This window comes from Pituophis catenifer, unplaced genomic scaffold (assembly GCF_029215685.1).
Source record: "Pituophis catenifer annectens isolate HBS135680 unplaced genomic scaffold, rPitCat1.0.hap2 SCAF_4, whole genome shotgun sequence".
In the NCBI taxonomy this organism is placed as follows: domain Eukaryota; kingdom Metazoa; phylum Chordata; class Lepidosauria; order Squamata; family Colubridae; genus Pituophis; species Pituophis catenifer.
The window spans coordinates 129,131,480-129,151,606 of record NW_027256884.1 but is presented as its reverse complement, the minus strand read 5'-3'; the positions used below and the strand labels follow the sequence as shown (position 1 = coordinate 129,151,606).

The window sequence follows — 20,127 nt, the reverse complement described above, 5'->3', positions numbered from 1 at the left end:
TTTTTCCCTCCCCGGGCTTCGGAGGCTTTCCTTGAGCCTCCGGGAGGGCGAAAACGGCCTCCCCAGGCTCCGGAGGCCATTCCGAACTTCTGGTAGGCCCATTTTTCGCCCTCCCCGAGCCTCCGCGCACGCCCTGCACTTACTTGCATCCAAAATAGGCCGCGTGGGGGCTCCTGGGAGGGGCGGGGTTGGGTGGGCGGGGCCAGCCAGGAGTGGGATTTGGGGGTTCTCTGAACTGCACAGAATCTTAGCTAGAGATTCTCCCGAACCCCTGCGAACCTCCAGCAGCCCACCCCCGGTGTGGCCTTACCAAGGCCTTATAAAGCGGTATTAGCCCTTTGCGTGATCGTGATTCCCTCCCTCTGTTAATGCAGCCTAGAACTGGCGCTGGTTCCCTTCGAACCAGAATGAAAATGTCAGAGGGGAAATACATTTCTCTACCCAGCCTTCCTTTTACAGCAAATATTAAGTTTGAAGGCATGCATATAAAACAGCGGCGATGAATACATGTGTGTAATATCTAACAGATGTTTGGTGCACGTGTATGTATGCGAGCAAGCGGGGCCTTTTTTCGGATTTTAATGAGCGTTACAGAAGGCTTTTGTTAATGCATAATGCCAAACATTTCCCCCGTTCGAACAGCGAGCAACAACAAAGGAAGAATAAGAGCTCTCTGCTTGAATTAAACTTTTAAATCCGAAATTCTTGACATTGTACAAATGCGGCCCGTCAGATTGCTCAAGAAAAGAGTAAATGTTTTAGATCAATTATTTTATGTTGGAGGTTTTTTTCTTTCTTTCTTTCTCTCCAATCCTTTTTTTTTCTCGCCTAGCAGACGCTCTTGGGAAATCTTGCTTGCTTTAAACCTTGTTTCTCTTGATGTTTCTGTAATAAAGTTCTGATTCTCGTAAGAGGACTCCTGAGGTTAAAAAACAGCTTTGTGAATGTGTATTCTAAGGACTGTCGGTTAAAAAAAAAATAAAAATAAACCCACAAGGACATAAAAATCGGGGCGGATGTGCTTCGGTGTCACTTTTCCCCGCTTTTCTTTCTTCTCAAATGAAAAGATGGAAATGGAATCTCTAATCCGGGCTGCCATTAAGGAGCAATGGGGTTGAGTTACAGTTGGTCCTCGACTTATGACCAAGTTGGGACCAGAATTCCCATTGCTGAGCAAGGCGGTTGCTAAGTGAATTGCGTCAAATTTTGCAAGCTTTTTTTTTTTTTTGGCCACGATGGTTAAACGAATCACTTCCGTTGTTAAGTGAATTGTGCGGCCGTTAAACAGATCTGCCCCCCTCCCCCCCCCCTTTGACTGGCGTAAAATGCCAGTACAGAATGTTTTTAAAGGGATTTTTAATTTTTTCTTCGCTTTGGTTCACTTAAGGAGAAGACGACGACGATATGCAGTTTACATATGGAGAAAATCCTGTTAAATTCTGTTACGTAAAAAAAATATATATCTATGTGGTCATAGAGTTGATGGCTAATAACTGATTTTTGAGAGAAAAGCACAAACGGTGCGAATTTCTAATCAAAACTAGTTTAGTTTAGTTTATTCATTCTTATATGCCGCCTTTCTCCTGAAGGACTCGGGGCGGCTCACAACAATAAAACAACAGAATAAAAATTAGCACTAAAACTAGTTTGGACTGTCTGGTTTTTAAAAAAGTTTGTTACCCTATTTAATGTTAGAAGCACAAGCGTGGCTGCCAAGCAGAATTTAGACGTGCAAAAAATACAATTTGCAAGGTTGCAAATGATTCTTAAAGCAGCATAATCTGGTTTTTGAAGTGTGTGGTGTGGCTTATTGGTAAAATAAAATAATAATAGAGTTGGAAGGGACCTGGGAGGTCTTCTACTCCAACCCCCTGCTCAACCCCCTATACCATTTCAGACAAATGGTTGTCCAATCTCTTCTTAAAAGCCTCCGGTGATGAAGCACTTACAACTTCTGGTTGCATTCCATTGATTGATTGCCCTCACTATTAAGAAATTTCTCCTTAGTTCTAGGTTGCTTCTCTCCTTGGTTAGTTTCCACCCATTTGTTTCTTGCCTTGCCTTTTGGTGGTTTGAAAAACAGTTTGACCCCCCTCTTCTTTGGGGCAGCCCCTCGAATATTGGAAGACTGCTATCATGTCTGCCCTGCTCCTTCTTTTCATTAAACTAGACATACCCAATTTCTGCCACCGTTCTTCGTATGTTTTATCCTCCAGCCCCCGAAATCCTCTTTGTTGCTCTTCTCTGCACTCTTCCCAGAGTCTCAACAACTTTTTAACAATGTGGTGGCCAAAACTGGATGCAGTATTCCAGGTGTGGTCTTATTAAGGCTTTGTAAAGTGGTACTTCACGTGATCTTGATGCTGTCCCTCTTAATAATAATAATAATAATAATAATAATAATAATAATAATAATCTCAAGATCTTGTGGGACTTTAGGATTCAGACTGACAGGCACTTGGTCCACAACACACCTGGCATAACAAGAGTTGAAAAGAAAAAAGGATGGTTCATTGACATTGCAATACCTGGTGATGCACGGATTGAAGATAAGCAGCAAGAAAAAAATCACAAAGTACCGGGACTTACAAATTGAAGTTGAGCGACTGTGGAAAAAGAAATTGTGTGTTGTCCCGATTGCAATTGGAGCCCTTGGAGCAATACCCAAAGGGCTACCCCGCTATTTAGAAATTCTAAATTTGCCGGACTTGAACATTTTGACTCTACAAAAAACCACCTTACTCGGAACAGCTTACATCCTCCGACGATACCTTAACAGTTCCTAGGTCCTTGGTTAGGACTCGAGCTGCTGAGCTATTAACCAGCCTCAAAGGCTGTGAATCTCACTAAAGATTAATCAATAAATAATAATAATAATAATAATAATAATTTTATTTCTATACCGCCCTTCTCCCGAAGGACTCAGGGCGGTGTACAGCCTATTAAAAACACAAAACAACATCAGTTAAAATAGTTTAAAATTATTAAATAAATTCAGCTAAATTTTAAAACCCCAGAAATTTAAAACCCAATTTAAAATTGTTATGTTGATAGCCCAGCCTGGCGGAACAACAGGGTCTTGAGTGCGCAACGAAATACCCGGAGGTCGGGGATCTTACGTATTTCCGGGGGCAGTTCATTCCACAGGGCTGGGGCTCCCACAGAGAAAGCCCTCCCCCTGGGTGTCACCAGCCGACATAACTTGGCCGATGGCACCCTGAGGAGACCCTCTCTGTGGGAGCGAACTGGCCGGTGGGAGGCTACTGGTGGCAGAAGACGGTCTCGAAGGTACCCGGGTCCTGTGCCATGGAGCGCTTTAAAGGTGGTGACCAATACCTTGAATCGCACCCGGAAGACCACTGGGAGCCAGTGCAGCTCGCGCAGGAGGGGTGTCACGCGGGCATAACGAGTTGCGCCCATAACCACCCACGCGGCCGCATTCTGGACCAGCTGGAGCCTCCGAGTGCTCTTCAAGGGGAGCCCCATGTAGAGAGCATTACAGTAGTCCAGCCGGGAGGTGACAAGGGCATGAGTGACCGTGCGCAAGGCGTCCCGGTCCAGAAAGGGCTGCAACTGGCGAATCAGGCGAACCTGATAAAAGGCCCCCATGGCCACGGCCGTCATATGCTCTTCTAAAGACAGCCGTGCGTCCAGGAGGACGCCCAGATTGCGAGCCCTCTCCGTGGCGGGCAAAGATTCATCCCCAATAGTCAGCGATGGCACCTGCTGACTATATCGGGACGCCGGCAACCACAGCCACTCGGTCTTGGAGGGGTTGAGTCTGAGCCTGTTCCTCCCCATCCAGGCCCGCACGGCCTCCAGGCAGCGAGACATCACTTCAAGGGCATCGTTGGGGTGGTCAGGGGTGGAGATGTTCAGCTGAGTATCATCAGCGTACAGATGACACTTCACCCCCAAAAATTATTAATGCACCTTAGGATTGCATTGGCTTTTTTGGCAGCTGCAGCACACGGCTGGCTGATACGATTGTCCAATGGGACACCAAGATCCCTTTCACAGATACTGGCACGAAGCCAAGTTTCCCCTAGCCGGCACCTATACGGTTGGTTTTTCTTGCCTACCTGTAAAACCTTTTTATCTACGCGGAATTTCCTTTTGCTTTGCTAGCATTTTATTGTCCTACACTTAATGATTAAGAAGCGAAAACCGCCATTCAGCTGGAGATGGGTTTTGATTTATATCACCCGTGACACTGAACCATTCACACCTGCAGTGGCCGGCAGCCTCAGCCAGATAATAAGCAAGGAAGATTTGTGTGCAAAATACGGCAACCCAGAGAAGGAAACGGGGAAGGGATATTAGATTTGGGGGAAAATCCCAAAAGATGCACCGAATGCTTTACAGCTTTCCTCGCGTGATGAACATATGTGTACCACGCTGCCTTGGGTCAATAATTCTAGAATCACCTTTGGTCAACATGTAGGTAATGATTTCCAGTGATAACCGCTAAATACACACGCAATATTTCCTTCTGTTCCTTTTATTAAAATCAGACGTGCCAAAAATGGCCTGCATTCTTTGAGCCCAAATCCCTAATTGGATGTTGACTGTTTCTCCAGTCTTCTATAACAAGAGATATCGATGGGGTCAGTGGTGGGTTCCTCCCGGTTCAGCCTGGTTCCACCGAGCCGGTAGTGGTGACGATATGACGTCACCGAATTGGTTCTGCCCCCCCCCCATTATTCTTACCTTTTATTTGGCCCCACCCCCAATCTGTTGCTGCCTCCTGAGTCCCAGCTGATGGGCTATAAGGAAAAAAACCTGTTTAAACTCTTGTCGGGGGCTTCAAAGGGCCGCCCTACAGCTGATCAGTGGTAAAAGGCAGTTTGGTGGTAGACCGGTGCATGCAAAAGTACATGAGTAGACCGATGCCTGCAAAAATGAATGGGTAGACTGGTGCCTGCAAAAATACATGAGTAGACCAGTGCCTGCAAAAATAAATGGGTAGACCAGTGCCTGCAAAAATACATGAGTAGACCAGTCCTGCAAAAATAAATGAGTAGACCAGTGCCTGCAAAAATACATGAGTAGATCAATGCCTGCAAAAATACATGAGTAGACCAGTGCCTGCAAAAATACATGAGTAGATCAATGCCTGCAAAAATACATGAGTAGACCAGTGCCTGCAAAAATACATGAGTAGATCAATGCCTGCAAAAATACATGAGTAGACCAGTGCCTGCAAAAATACATGAGTAGACCAGTGCCTGCAAAAATACATGAGTAGATCAGTGCCTGCAAATCAGTGGCTGCAAAAATATATGAGTAGACCAGTGCCTGCAAAAATACACGAGTAGATCAGTGCCTGCAAAAATACATGAGTAGACCAGTGCCTGCAAAAATAAATGGGTAGACTGGTACATCTCTGCAAGCAGTTAAAAGCCTGGTAGACCGGTACCTCTGCTAAATCCGAAAGAATTGTCTCATGACCATCAAGCCACACCCACAAAATAAGCCACGCCCACAGAACCGGTAGTAAAAAAAATTAGAACCCCCCCCCCCCCCCGGATGGGGTCCTCGGTGCTCTCTCTGAGCTGGGTTGTTTTCTTGCAGGTATTTCATTAACCAACCTAGGTAACATCATCAGTGGGAGGAGGAGGAGGAGGACTGTAAGATCGTGGGTACCCTCTGAGATGGATTATTTTCTTGCAGATGTTTTTATTACCAAACTAGGTAACATGCTAGAAGGGAGTGGGGTTTGCGCTCTGTTTATATATTAGTGACTCGCCCTGTCCGTGCTTGCGAGAGTGTCCATTACCTTCATTACCTAGTTGGGTAATGAAACATCTGCTAGAAAACAACCAAGCTGAGAGAGCACCAAGGACCCCACAGTCCCTGTTCTCCTCCTCTTCCTCTTCTTCTTCCTCCACTCTGCAAATCCCACTCCCTCCTACCACTGATAATATTACCTACTGTATTTTTCAGAGTATAAGACGCTCTGGAGTATAAGACGCACCCAGTGGTGGGTTCCTCCCGGTTCGGCCCGGTTCTCTGGAGCCGGTAGTGGTGACAATATGACCCCCCCACACACACACACCTTGCGTTATTCTTACCTTTTATTTGGCCCCACCCGCAATCTATTGCTGCCTCCTAAGTCCCAGCTGATGGCTAGAGGGAAAAAAAAACTGTTTAAACTCTTGCCAAGGGGCTTCAAAGGGCCGCCCTACAGCTGATCAGTGTTAAAAGAAAACAAATGAGTAGACCAGTACCTGCAAAAATACATGCGTAGATCAGTGCCTGCAAAAATACATGCGTAGATCAGTGCCTGAAAAATAAATGGGTAGACCAGTGCCCGCAAAAAATAAATGGGTAGATCAGTGCCTGCAAAAATACATGAGTAGACCAGTGCCTGAAAAATAAATGGGTAGACCAGTGCCCGCAAAAAATAAATGGGTAGATCAGTGCCTGCAAAAATAAATGGGTAGACCAGTGCCTGCAAAAATAAATGGGTAGATCAGTGCCTGCAAAAATACATGAGTAGACCAGTGCCTGAAAAATAAATGAGTAGACCAATGCCCGCAAAAAATAAATGGGTAGACCGATACAGCTCTGCAAGCAGTTAAAAGCCTGGTAGACCAGTACCTCTGCTAAATCCTAAATAATTGTCACATGGCCATCAAGCCACGCCCACAAAATAAGCCACGCCCACAGAACCGGGTAGTAAAAAATTTTAGAACGCACCTTCCGTTTTTGGAGAGGAAAAGAAGAAAAAGAAATCTGCCTCTGCCTCCCAGCAATTTTGCTTCCTTGCAGCAAACAGCCTGCTTTACTTTCATTTTCGTTTTCAGCATAGCTTGATTAGCACTAGGCAAAAAAAAAAATCTGCTCCAGCAATTTACCTCCTTGCAGCAAGCAGCGGAGCCCTGCGCAAAACAGCTGAGAGCAAATCAGCTGAGAGTCGGGAGGCTGATCCAATCAACTTGGGTTAATTTGGCTGTGCTGAAGCTGAAAGGAGCTGTTTCTTCTTGCTCTTTGCTTGTAAGGAGGTAACTGCTGCGAGGCAGAGGCCAAAGGGTGAGGGCCAGTGGGTGGGCGGGGCTACATTCGGTGTATAAGACGCACCTACATTTTCACCCCCTTTTAGAGGGGAAAAAGGTGCGTCTCATACTCCGAAAAATACGGTAGTTGGGTAATGACACGTCTGCAACTCGGAGAGCATCAAGGAGCCCTGATTTCAACCCCGAGCTACAAATATTTCCTTCTATCAGTACAAAATATCTACGCTGGGGCAACACAAAAGTTAGTGTAGTTTGTGGGGGATGAACTTAAAAAGACAGCCACGTGCCTGAGTTTTGCCTCTCTGGAGAGCTCTCGTCAATTCACTTAAAATCGATTTCATCTGTTACCTGTCGGGCACAATAAATTGGAGCTGTCATTTTGGAAGAAAAAGAAAAAAAGGAATTCCCAAACTCATCCACGGGATGTCGGACGGTTGCTAAGCCACTGCCAATGACCCATTGAGCTGTTTCCTCTTGAATTCATTTCTTATTTCCGTCCGAGCCAATTTGCAGTAATCGAACCGGGGCTTATGATGGGGGCTTCGTTGTGTTTTCGATTTCCCGGCTTTTGCCCATGATTTTTAATGACATTTCCCCCCCCCTCTTGTCTTTGCTGTAGGACCTTCAGCCAGAAGAAAGCAATGATTGAGAGAGAATATGCACAGGTAAGGAGCAGAATGTTGCAGCTGGTTGTCGAAGGGTAAAATTTTGCATTCTCTTCCTTGTAGGCTTCCCCGCCTTTAAAAACTCGTTGTTGGCATTAAATTCATGAATTGGCCTGTTGTAGGTAATCCTCGACTGACATCCATCCATGCATCAAATGTTTAAACCAGAGGTCTTCAGACTTGGCAGCTTTAAGACTTGTGGACTTCAACTCCCAGAATTCTCCAGCCAGCTATGAATGATAGAGTTGGAAGAGACCAGAAGGGTCATCTAAGTCAGGGGTCTCCAACCTTGGCTGGAGAATTCTGGGAATTGAAGTCCACAAGTCTTAAAGCTGCCAAGTTTGAAGACCTCTGGTTTAAAATTACAACAACACTGAAAAAAACTAGTCCTCGCTCTTACGACAATCACAGCATCCCCACGTGGTCAAAATTCAGGCCCGTGGCAACCAGCATGGGGAGTTGCAGCCTCTGAGTGGGTGGTGTCACCTGATCACCATTGGCAACCTTCCCAGCCGGCTTCTGACCAATAGGGGAAGCCAGATTCGCTTAACGACCGTTGATTCACTTAACAACCGGGGTGATTAACTTAACAGCCGTGGCAAAAGCGGTTGCAAAATTGGGCACGGCTCCCTTAACAACCGTCTCGCTAAGTGCTGGACGTTCCGTTCCCAATTGTGGTCGTAAGTCGGGGACTACCTGTACTGAAAAGGGGATGTCTCCAAACTGAGCGAAATTCCTTTCTTAACTTTCTCTATAGTGCTTCTCACAGTGGGGCGTACGGGAACTTGCTGTGGCACAGAATAGGATAGAATTTTTTTATTGTCCAAGTGTGATTGGACACACAAGGAATTTGTCTTTGGTGCATACGCTCTCAGTGTACATAAAAGAAAAGATACGTTCGTCAAGAATCATAAGGTACAACACTTAATGATAGTCATAGATAGATAGATAGATAGATAGATAGATAGATAGATAGATAGATAGAATTCTTTATTGTCCAAGTGTGATTGGACACACAAGGAATTTGTCTTTGGTGCATAGGCTCTCAGTGTACATAAAAAGAAAAGATACATTCGTCAAGAATCATAAGGTACAACACTTAATGATAGTCATAGATAGACAGACAGACAGACAGACAGACAGACAGACAGACAGACAGACAGACAGCATAACTATGCTGGCTGGAGAATTCTGGGAGTTGAAGTCCACAAGTCTTAAAGCTGCCAAGTTTGAAGACCTCTGTTCTAGACTCTCAACATCTTTTGTATATCGTGGTGATGAAAACTGGATGCAGCACTTCCAAGTGTGGTCTTACCAAATGTTACCATTTAGTGACATATACCAGTATATCTTTAAGTGAATTTTAGCTGATAGAGACTCTTAAGAAAGAAAAATGAGTGTTTTCCTGCTGTCTGCTTAGATTGTTTTGTAAGCAGAATTTGCTTTTCTAGGCAGGCCTAATTCTTCTGCCAAATCTATTGTGTTTCTTTTGTGGTTTTCCTCCTTCTTTCTAACAGTCTGCCAGTTGTCAGTTTTTTCAAAATCTTTTTTTTTTTAACCTTCATTTTTGCCCTCCCAGAGGCTTAAGAAAAGCCTCCGGAGCCTGGGGAGGGCAAAAACGTCCCACCCACCCACCGTGGTGCAGGAGGCCGACTAGGCCACGCCCCCTCCCCATGGCCACGCCCACCCAAAAGCAACTGGGCAGAGGACCCCTTGCTAAAAATTTTGGAAGCCCACCCCTGGAAGGAATTAATATTCTAGATCGGTTGAACGCTAAAATCTCTCTCAAAAGCTCCTGAGTCACGCGCTGAGAATTTGGATTGCTTCAAAAAATAACTTTATCGGTAATATATCCAAAACCAACATTTGTTGCTCTCTCACTCTGGACCTTACAGGCAGTTGGCTGCCTGTAAAAAAAAAATTCCAAATTATTGGGCATTTTGGAAAGGATCTCTTGCAGCTCTCAGCTGTATACACAATGGAAGAACATTAGTAAGATAAACTGGGAACAAAGGCTTTGGAATATCCTGTTTTACCAGGCCGCCCGGCTTTTCTTCTAAAGAAGGTCAGACAGTGGGGGCTCTGACCTTAAGAAGGAATTAATTCATCAAAAAATAATAATTATTATTATTATTTTCCAGATGTCCAGCAAAGATGGTCTGTTTTGTTACGTGGAAGAGACAATAAACTTTTTTTTTTTATTGAAAACTTTTACAAGTTTTTTTCCCCAGTATTCCCCCCCACCCTTTTTCCCTTCCCCCCCCCCCCCCAATAATTCCTCTTATTAACTTATAAACTTGAAGGGACTTTTCAGCACATCGTTTAGAGACTTGCTGTTTGAGTGTCCCGTTTTTGTTTAAAGTTTTGTTGTTGTTGTTTTTTAAATTGGCATGATGTTGAAAACGGAACTAGGCTTTAAAGAAATACAGGTAGTCCTCGACATAACGGCCACAGCTGAGGCCAAAATTTCCGTTGCTAAGCGAGACAGTTCTCAAGTGAGGTTTGCCCCGTTTGACGACCTTACTTGACACATTTGCTAAGCGAATCAATGCAGCTGTTAAGTTAGTTAACCTGGTTGTTAAGCAGATCTGGCTTCCCCATGGACTTCACTTTGTCAGAAGGTTACAAAAGGGGATCACATGACCCCAGGACACTGCAACCGTCATAAATAGGAATCAGTTGCCAAGCGTCTGAATTTTGTCTGTAGAGATTCTCAGTCATCCAGGTCCTGGTTGACTGAGAATCTCCATAGACTATTCAATTTGGGATGAAGACCCTTGGAATTGGGTGGGAGGAGGAATGGATTTCCAGAGGAAAAATGGCAGACTACAGGAACCATTTGCTCCACTCAGGTGTCCCTGAGGATACAGGTAACTCTCCAAGTGGCCTCAAGGACCCTCTAAAAGGATGCAAATGACCAGCTCTCTGTATGCAAGGAGTATCAATCCTTCCCTTCCCCACCATCCAGTCAGAGCTGAAGAAGCTTCTTGGAGGAGAAGCGAAACATCTTCAAAAGAAAAATAACCAGAAAGTCCAGTGGCCTCCTGAAAAAAAGCACCTTTGGGACTTCTGAATTTTCATCACGTGACCATGGGGATGCTGTAATGGTCATAAGTGTGAAAAACAGTCATTAAGTCACTTTTTTCAGCGAGGAGAGGAGAGGAAAGGAAAGGAAAGGAAAGGAAAGGAAAGAGGGGAGATGAAAGAAAAGGAAAGAAAAGAGGGGAGATAAGGAAAGGAAAGGAAAGGAAAGGAAAGGAAAGGAGAGAGAGGAAAGGAAAGGAAAAGAGAGGAAAGGAAAGGAAAGAGGGGAGAGGGGAGTACAAGACAGGACGGGAGAAGAAAGGAAAGGGGACAGGAGAAGAAAGGAGAGAGGAGAGGAGAAGAGAAGAAAGGAAAGGACAGGAAAGGAAAAGAAAGGAAAAGAAAGGAAAGGGGACAGGAGAAGAAAGGAAAGGACAGGAAAGGAAAGAGGGGAGATGAAAGGAAAGGAAAGGAAGAGAATAAAGGAAAGGAAAGGAAAGGGGACGGGAGAAGAAAGGAGAGAGGAAAGGAAAGGAAAGCGGGGAGAGGGGAGTACAAGACAGGACGGGAGAAGAAAGGAAAGAGGAAAGGAAAGGAAAGGAAAAGAGGAGAGGAAAGGAAAAGAGAGAAGAGAGGAAAAGAAAGTGGGGAGAGGGGAGTACAAGACAGGACGGGAGAAGAAAGGAAAGAGGAAAGGAAAGGAAAAGAGGAGAGGAAAGGAAAAGAGAGAAGAGAGGAAAAGAAAGCGGGGAGAGGGGAGTACAAGACAGGACAGGAGAGAAGAAAAGAAAGAGGAAAGGAAAGGAAAGGAAAGGAAAGGAAAGGAAAGGAAAGGAAAGAGGCTAGAAGAGGAGAGGAAAGTTTCCATGAAATCCACCGTATATATTATGATTCCATCTGTAACGTCCTGTAATGTACAGTAGCCGGCTTGTTTCGCTGCAGGCCGATGAAAGACCTTCTATCCAGCAGCTCTGCCCATCAACCTCCCGGAGAAAGAAAAAAAGGGGGAAAGAGCGGAAATAGTCAGCCTGGCCAAGTGAGCTCCCGAAGCCGCCGAGCCCAGATGCCAAGACATTAAAAAACACCGCTAATCTGACAAATATTTGCCTGCAGCAGTGGCAGGGCGGGGGGGGGGGGGATAATTTATTTATTTTTCACATTTCTGAATAGCCCGTCTCAGAGAAGGAATCTGGGCGACGTACCGTAAAATGTTAAAATATAAAAACAGTATATCTAAAAGTTAAAGATGGAGGACAGGGGTGTCCAACTTGTGGACTTCAACTCCCAGAATTCCCCAGCCAGCCATGCTGGCTGGGGAATTCTGGGAGTTGAAGTCCAGGGGTCTTAAAGTTGCCATAGATGGACACTCTCCATCTAAATGCTGTGGGTTTGCTCTCTTTTTACATACTAGTGCTGTGATGGCGAACCTATGCCACGCGTGCCACAGGTGGCACACGGAGCCCTCTCTGCGGACATGCAAGCCATTGCCCAGTTCAGCTCCACCACGCATGCGTGCACCTCCCGCCAGCCATCTGATTTTCAGGTCTCTGGCACAGGAGTGGGGCGCATGCAGGAGATGCGCAGGACATCGTACGTGCATGCATGGGAGCAGGGGGGGGTTGTGCGTTCATGCACGAGGGGAGCGGCGCTCCCCGACCCAAAACGGGCTGCGGGGGGGTGCAGCGCCCCCCCAGGGCCCGTTTTTGGTCCCAGGTGGCTTCAGGGAGGCCTGCTAGGCCCAAAATGGGGCACGGGGGGGTCACACACGTATGGGCGGGGGAGCACGGGGGGGTTACATGTGCATGCGTGGTGGGCGGGTTGCGTGCGCATGTGTGGTGAGGAGGGGCATGCGGGGGGCATTGCATTATGGGTCTGGCCACGGGCGTGCACGACCCCCCCGTGCGACCGCCGCTTGTGGCACACGACGTCAAAAAGGTTAGCCGTCACTGCGCTAGTGTCTTAACTCTGTTAATGTTGATAGAGTGTTTTTTGTGATTCTTTGATTGTTTACTGTTTGATCATTTATTTCTTCATGCATTTATTTATTTTATCACGCTTGCACACTACCCGTTTTCACCGAGATTGTTTCTCTGAGCTGTCAATTCCTTCGTTGCCGTATTGTTTACTTCTTGATTGTGTTAATCTTGGTGTAAATCTCTGGGTGTTGATTCTGGTGAGAAGAGGGTGCGGTTTTTTTTTTTTTTTGGTCTTTTTGTTTCCTTGTGGGTTTTTGAATTGTCTCTTGAGATACTTAGACGTTGTGTATCTCTTATGTGCCACGTATACATGTGCCTTGCTCTCAGGGTGGATAAAAATGATTTTTTAAAAAAAAAATAAAAAAAATCAGATTTTTTTATTTAAATTGGATTTTTTTTTATTTAAATCAGATATTTTTTATTTTTATCGAATTTATTTTAATTAAAAAACTTTTGGGGTAAAAATCTATCGTAAGATAGTTTTCTATTTAAGATACATAAATAATTGAGTTTATTCAGCATGAAATGGAGCTTAGTTACGTAGCAGGAGGCTGTATATTCTGCAACGCTGGGACTATCGGTGAGTCAACGGTGGGTCAAAGGAGGAGCAGAGATGACAGTTGCTCTTGAAAAATTACGATTTAAATCGAGTTGATTTAAATCAAGCCTTTTTACTAGTGACTTAAATCATGATTTAAATCGTGATTTAAATCAACTCGATTTAAATCAAATCCACCCTGCTTGCTCTGTCAGCGTCGGCAGTGTTGTTCTTGGTTGTTCCTTGATTCAGTTGTTTGTTTATTTATTTATTATTTATTTATTAGTTCGATTTATAGGCCGCCCTTCTCCGGAGACTCAGGGCGGCTTACAATGCATTAAGCAACAGCCTTCATACTTTTGTATATACCTGCTTAGTAGGGCTTTCGCCCCCCCCCCCAAGCGGTGCTCTATTTTATACAAAGTCAGCTTATTGCCCCCACAATCCGGGTCCTCATTTTACCTACCTCGGAAGGATGGAAGGCTGAGTCAACCTTGAGCCTGGTGAGAATTGAACTCGCAGTAATTGCAGGCAGCTGGCAGCTAAATACTACTTTAACAGTAGTTTAGTCCGCTGCGCCATCAGGCTCTTATAAGAACACTCCCAGCAACACAGACAGGGCGAGCAGCTTGTATATAAGCAGCAAGCAAACCCCCACTGCCTTCTAGCACTGATGATGTTACCTACTTGGGCCATGAAATGTCTGCAAGAAAACCAGGGTGGATTTGATTTAAATCGAGTTGATTTAAATCACAATTTAAATCATGATTTAAATCACTAGTAAAAAGGCTTCAACTCGATTTAAATCATAATTTTTAAAGAGCAACTGTCATCTCTGCTACTCCTTTGACCCACTGTTGACTCACCGATAGTCCCAGTGTTGCAGAATATACAGCCTCCTGCTACATAACTAAGCTCCATTTCATGCTGAATAAACTAAATTATTTATGTATCTTAAATAGAAAACTATCTTACGATAAGATTTTTACCCCCAAAGTTTTTTATTAAAATAAATCCGATAAAAATAAAAAAAATCCGATTTAAATAAAAAAAATCTGATTTTTTTGATTTTTTTTTAAAAAAATCATTGATTTTTATCCACCCTGAAGAAAACCCATCCAGCTCAGAAGCGCACCAAGGACCGCACTAGCCGCAAGGGAGAAGCGGAAAGCGATTTCCCCTCTTGCGATAATAGCACAGCTGAAGTTTTGCGAAGTTGAAAACGGCCCTTCTGCCTTTAGAAAGGAATGAACTCTGCAATTTTTTTTTTAATTCCTTTTTTGTAAACATCTGAATTATGTTTAGATGATTAGGGGGACTGGAGGCTAAAAACATACGATGAACGGTTGCAGGAACTGGGCCTGCCAAGTCTAGTGAAGAGAAGGACCAGGGGAGACAGGATAGCAGCCTTCCAATATTTGAGGGGCTGCCCAGTGGTGAAATCCAAATTTTTTTTACTACTGGTTCTGTGGGCATGAATTGGCAGGCGTGGTGTGGCTTGGTGGGCATGGCGGGAAGGATATTGCAAAATCTCCATTCCCACCCCACTCTGGGGCCAGCCAGTGGTGGTATTTGTTGGTTTTCCGAACTACTCAAAATTTCCGCTACCGGTTCTCCAGAACCTGTCAGAACCTCCTGGATTTCACTCATGGGGCTGCCACAGAGAGGAGGAAGGGGGTCGAACTATTTTCCAAGGCACCTTTGAAGGCCAGACAAGGAAGAATGGATGGAAACTGAACAAGGAAAGATTCAACCTGGAAATAAGGAGGAATTTTCTGACAGTGAGAATAATCAACCGATGGAAGAGAAGTTGCCTTTGGAAGTTGTGGGAGCTTCATCCCTGGAGGCTTTCAAGAAGAGACTGGACTGCCATCTGTCAGAAATGGTGTATGATCTCCAGCTTGGGCAGGGGGTTGGACTAGATGACCTCTAAGGTCCCTTCCAACTCTGTTAATGTGTTCTCAGACAGCAGGGTAGTCCTCAACAGCTTAACAACACTTCACTTAGTAACCGTTCGAAGTTGCAAAAGCACTGAAAAAAGTGACTTACGATCATTTTTCACACTTAGGACCATTAATTTAGACCAATGTTTCTCAACCTTGGAAGCTTAAAGATGGCTTCTTCAAGCTTCCAAGGTTGAGAAACACTGATTTAAACAATGTTGTTTCTCCGTGTCATATAATATATGTGGGAATATGCATAATTTTGCATTTATTCATTTATTCTGTCATGTTTAGGTAATATATATCAGAGGTGGAGACCCTTTGACAGCTGTATGCAACTAAATTTTGTTGTAATGTATGCCGATTAGTGTACATTCCTAGTGACAATAAAGTTATTCTAAGGTCTGAGTTCTAATTGCAGCATCCCCCATGGACCTTCTAGCAAGCAAAGTCAGTGGGGAAGCCAGATTCACTTAATAACCGTGGCAAGAAAGGGCATAAAATGGAGCAAAAATTCAGTTAACCACTGCCTCGCTTAACAACAGAAATTTTGGGCTCAGCTGTGGTCGTAAGACGAAGGCTACCTGGAATAGAATAGGATATGAGAGGAGAGGAGAGGAGAGAAAAGAAAAGAAAAAAAGAAGAGAAGGAAAGGAAAGGAAAGGAAGGAAGGAAGGAAGGAAGGAAGGAAAGAAAAGGAAAGGAAAAAAAAAGAAAAGAAAAAAAAGAAAGAGGAGAGGAAAAGAAAAGAAAAGAAAAAACAACAGAAAAAAGAAAGAAGAAAAGAAAAGAAAAAAGAAAAAAGAAAAGAAAAAAGAAAAGAAGAAGAGAAGAGAAAAGAAAAGGAAGAGAAGAAAAGAAAGAAAAGAAAAGAAAAGAGAAAAGAGTGGAGGAGAGGAGAAGAAAAGAAAAGAAAAAAAAGAAAAAGAAAAGAAAAGAAAAGAAAAGAGAAAAAAGGAGGAGAGGAGAGGAGAAGAAAAAAGAAAGAAAAGAAAAGAAAAAAAGGAAGAGAAGAAAAGAAAAGGAAGAGAAGAGAAGAGAAGAGAAGAGAAGAGAAGAGAAGAGAAGAGAAAGAAGAAAAGGGGAGGGGAGGGGAGGAGAGGAGACGAGAAGAAAAGAAAAAAGAGAAAAGAAAAGAGAGAAAAGAAAAGAAAAGAAAAAAGAAAAGAAAATAATAGTTGGAAGGGACCTTGGAGGTCTTCTAGTCCAACCCCCTGCTCAGGCAGGAGACCCTATATACCATTTAATTGCACTTCATGTGCAACCATTAGAATTACAGAAGTACATCCACCCTTATTTTTTTTTTTTTTGAAAAAAAGACAAGTTTTAGGACAGAGGCCACTGTTTCCTGGCCCCAGGGTGCATTTAAGCAGACCGATTGTGTAAAAAAAAAAAAAACTTTTGTGTGTTCTGGACAAGGTGGTGGACTGTTGTGCTTAATGACCATCTGGAGTGACTCCAAAATACCCTAATTTTGGAAGAACTACTGATTATCAGATGAGATAAGAGGCAGTTACCCAGAAGGCAGATTTCAAATAAGTCACACCAGCTGGTTCAGCTCCTTATAAATCATTGTTTTTAATTTTTCTCCTACTGCCCTTGACAAGCCCTGCAACAGTAAATAAAAACAGTTAGGGGGCAAAATTAATTTAACTTCTGGCTTTAGGCCATTCTAAAGATCATCTTAGTTGGCAAAATTAAGCTGCCAAAAATGGCCAGAAATTAAAATTGTTGTCATTTTAGGATGTTCCGCCAGGTGTTCAGAACGGATTTGGCATTTTTTTGCCTTATCTATAGGTCCTTTCCAAGGAGCTTGGACAACAGGCAGAATCATGCCGGATTTTTTTACACTCTCTTTGCCATCGTTGTTAAACGAATCCCTGCAGTTGTTAAGCGAGACATGGTCATTAAGTGCATCCATAGTCCCCCATTGACTTTGCACTTCAGATGGCAGTCATAAGGGCGAGGATCAGTCGTAAGTCTCCTTTTTCAGCGGTGTTGTAACACTGACTGGTCACTAAACGGGTGGTTGTAAGTTGAGGACTACACTGGGAGGCTTTTACCAAAGATTATAACGTTTGTTAGATCTCATTTTTGCCCAGAACGTGTTTCCATCCCATAATATTCCTGTAATATTTCTTTGCTTCTCCTGTTGGAAGAAATATCCGTCTGGGTTCAGTTCCAAGTGGGGAGAAAGTCACGGGAAACATGGAGGCCGTTTGGAAAGACGGCTTAATGACGAAGAGGACCACATGGGTTTTGAGGTCCTGGGCAGCTGACCACATGGAGTGGAGAGCGAGAGGTATTGAGATACCTTCTCTTGGGCCTTGCCCTTGAGCTTCCTGTTCCTGTGCAAGAACATGTATTCTATTGGCTGTGGTCAGATTCCCATGGGACCATGTAGGGGTCATATTTGTCTGAGATAAGTTTGGTTGAAGTTTGCCGAGTAATGCGATGTCCTTAGGAGATTTTGCAATGCAGTGAGCTCTGCTGCTAGATGTTTGATACTGCTATTATGTCCTGGAGGGTCACGTCTTAATCCCATCACCCTGGAGCTGGAGATCTTTTGTCTTGTAGATAAGCTGGCCCAGTCTTTCTTAAGAGGCACCAAAATATCTGCTGAGGGCAGGGAGCTGGGTTTCTGGGTTTCTGTTTCCTTTAAGATTTTTCTTTTTCTTTTAGGGGAAATATTTTATCCTGCCTTTTTAACATTTCCTAAAATATTTCATTCTTCTAGGAGAGGGGTGGGTGCTAGTTTTCTACACTCCTCACCGAAAACTATCCCAAATGCCATCTTTCTTAGTGGTTATACATCCTAAGCTAGGTCGATAAAACGTACAGGTAATTCTCCACTTATAACCATTCATTTAGTGACCGTTCGGAGTTAACGGCACAGGAAAAAATGACTTACGGCCGCTTTTCATACTTATGACCATTGCAGCATCCCCACGATCACGCGATCAGAATTCGGACGCTTGGCAACTGGTTCTTATTTATGACGGTCGCCGTGTCCCCAGGGTCACGTGATCTCTCTTTCGCGACCACCTGACAAGCAGTGGGGAAGCCAGATTCACTTAACAACCGTACTACTGATTTCACAACTGCGATTTGCTTAGCAACTGTGGCGAGAAAGGTCGTAAAATGGGGGAAAAACTCACGTAACAGTTGTCTCGCTCAGCAGCGGAAATTCTGGGCTCGATTGTGGTCGTAAATCGAGGAATGCCTGCAAGAGTAAACATGACAGCTCATCAGAAATCAACTTCATGATCCACGATTGGATTTATACCTCGGCATGCCATTACAGGTAGTCCTCGTCTTACGACCACAATCGATTCCGAACTTTTAGGTTGCTAAGTGAAGCATTTGTGAAGTGACTTTTGCTCCGTTTTACAACCTTTCCTGCTTACGGTTGTTAAGCGAATCGCTGCAGTTGATAAATCGTTAATCGATTTATCCGGCTTTCCCCGTCAACTTGGCTTTGTCAGATGGTCGAAAAGGGGACCCTGCGACGGTCATAAATATGAGTCAGTGGCCAAGCAATTGAATTTTGATCATGCGACCCTGGGGATGTTGCAACAGTCCTAAGTGCGAAAAACGGTCATAAGCAGGGGTGAAATGCTACCGGTTCGGACTGGTTCGGCCGAAATGGTAGCGATGGCGGCACATGGTTCGGCGAACCTGTAGCGGCAGCAGCGCGTGGCTCCGCCCACCGGCCCGGACACCGTTACTTCCTGGTTTTAACTAGGAAGTAACCTGTTTATGACCGTCTGCGCATGCACAGAACACTTTGAACCGTTGTAAGTCGAGGACTGTACCTGTAGCTTGATAGACAAAAGCAGGGTTTCAAAGGCATGTCATCCAAACATAAACCCCGGAATGATTTTTCTCTTTTATTTTATTTATTTATTTATTTTATTTAGGGAAATTATATCGCCGCCTATTTGCACATGGCGACTCGAGGCGGCTAACAGAATATAAAACCCCATCTATAAAACAGCGAAACTAATCAAAAGAAGAGTTCCTATAATAAATTAATATAATTAAAAATCAGCCCCCCTCTGTTTTGGAGCAGAGTCGGTCATCCAAGCCGTCTCAAGCGACGGGGAGGGGAAAATAAACTTCCCAGCTCTGTCCATCCATCAAAGGCAGCCTTGACGGATCACCGCGATTCGAAGAGATTCCCTCGGCGGCCTCCGGCTGAATGGCTCTCTTTCTCTCTCTCTCTATCTCCATTCACAATCCCACCGTTGCAACACAGCCGTCCCCTAATGAAATTTGCTTAATGGCTCTTGGAAATGCTAACCTCGTTACTGGGGGGGAATTGAACGCGGGTAGACTTTAATTAAATATCAGATTGGCCACCGGCCCAGAAGCATCACTCTGCTGAAAAGAGGGCTCTCTCTCTCTCTCTCTCTCTGTGCACCCACAAAAAAAACAAAACAGAGAGAATCCCAAATTTTTACTGCTTTGTTGTTGTTGTTTTTCGGTGCCGCCGGGTGTGAGATGCCTTCTTTTTTGTCGTTCTGGGATCAGAGTTGCCGTTGCCAAGTTGCCAAGAGAGAGCTCAGTGCCGCAACTGTTTAAGCTTGCCCTGGACTTGGACCTGTTCCTCTGTTTCTCCTCCCACACACACACACAAATCACAAAAGACACAATAGGTAAGCTGCATCAACAGAGGGTTAGTTTCAAAATAATGGGAAGTGGTGGTACAAACCTGGCTGGGGGATTCTGGGAGTTGAAGTCCACCCATCTTCAAGCTTCCAAGGTTGAGAAACACTGTTCTAAGGAGCTGGCATTTTATCCACTGCTAGCTAGCAAATTATTAAGTTTATTATGGTTGTTAAGTGAGTCTGGCTTCCCCCATTGACTTCACTTCTCAGAAGGTCCCCAAAGGGGATCACGCGACCCAGGTTCACTGTGACCGTCATAAAGGCGAACCGGTTGCCAAGCATCTGAATTTTG

General features: G+C 44.4%; 1 protein-coding gene across 1 annotated transcript in view; it reads left to right on the top strand.

Annotated features, from left to right (window-relative positions):
• The window catches only part of FCHSD2 (FCH and double SH3 domains 2), a 185,105-nt gene that overhangs the window by 41,908 nt on the left and 123,070 nt on the right, over positions 1-20,127 (top strand). Inside the window, 1 exon segment of the mRNA XM_070943005.1 lies at positions 7,639-7,684. Coding sequence (XP_070799106.1) covers positions 7,639-7,684 — 46 coding nt within the window.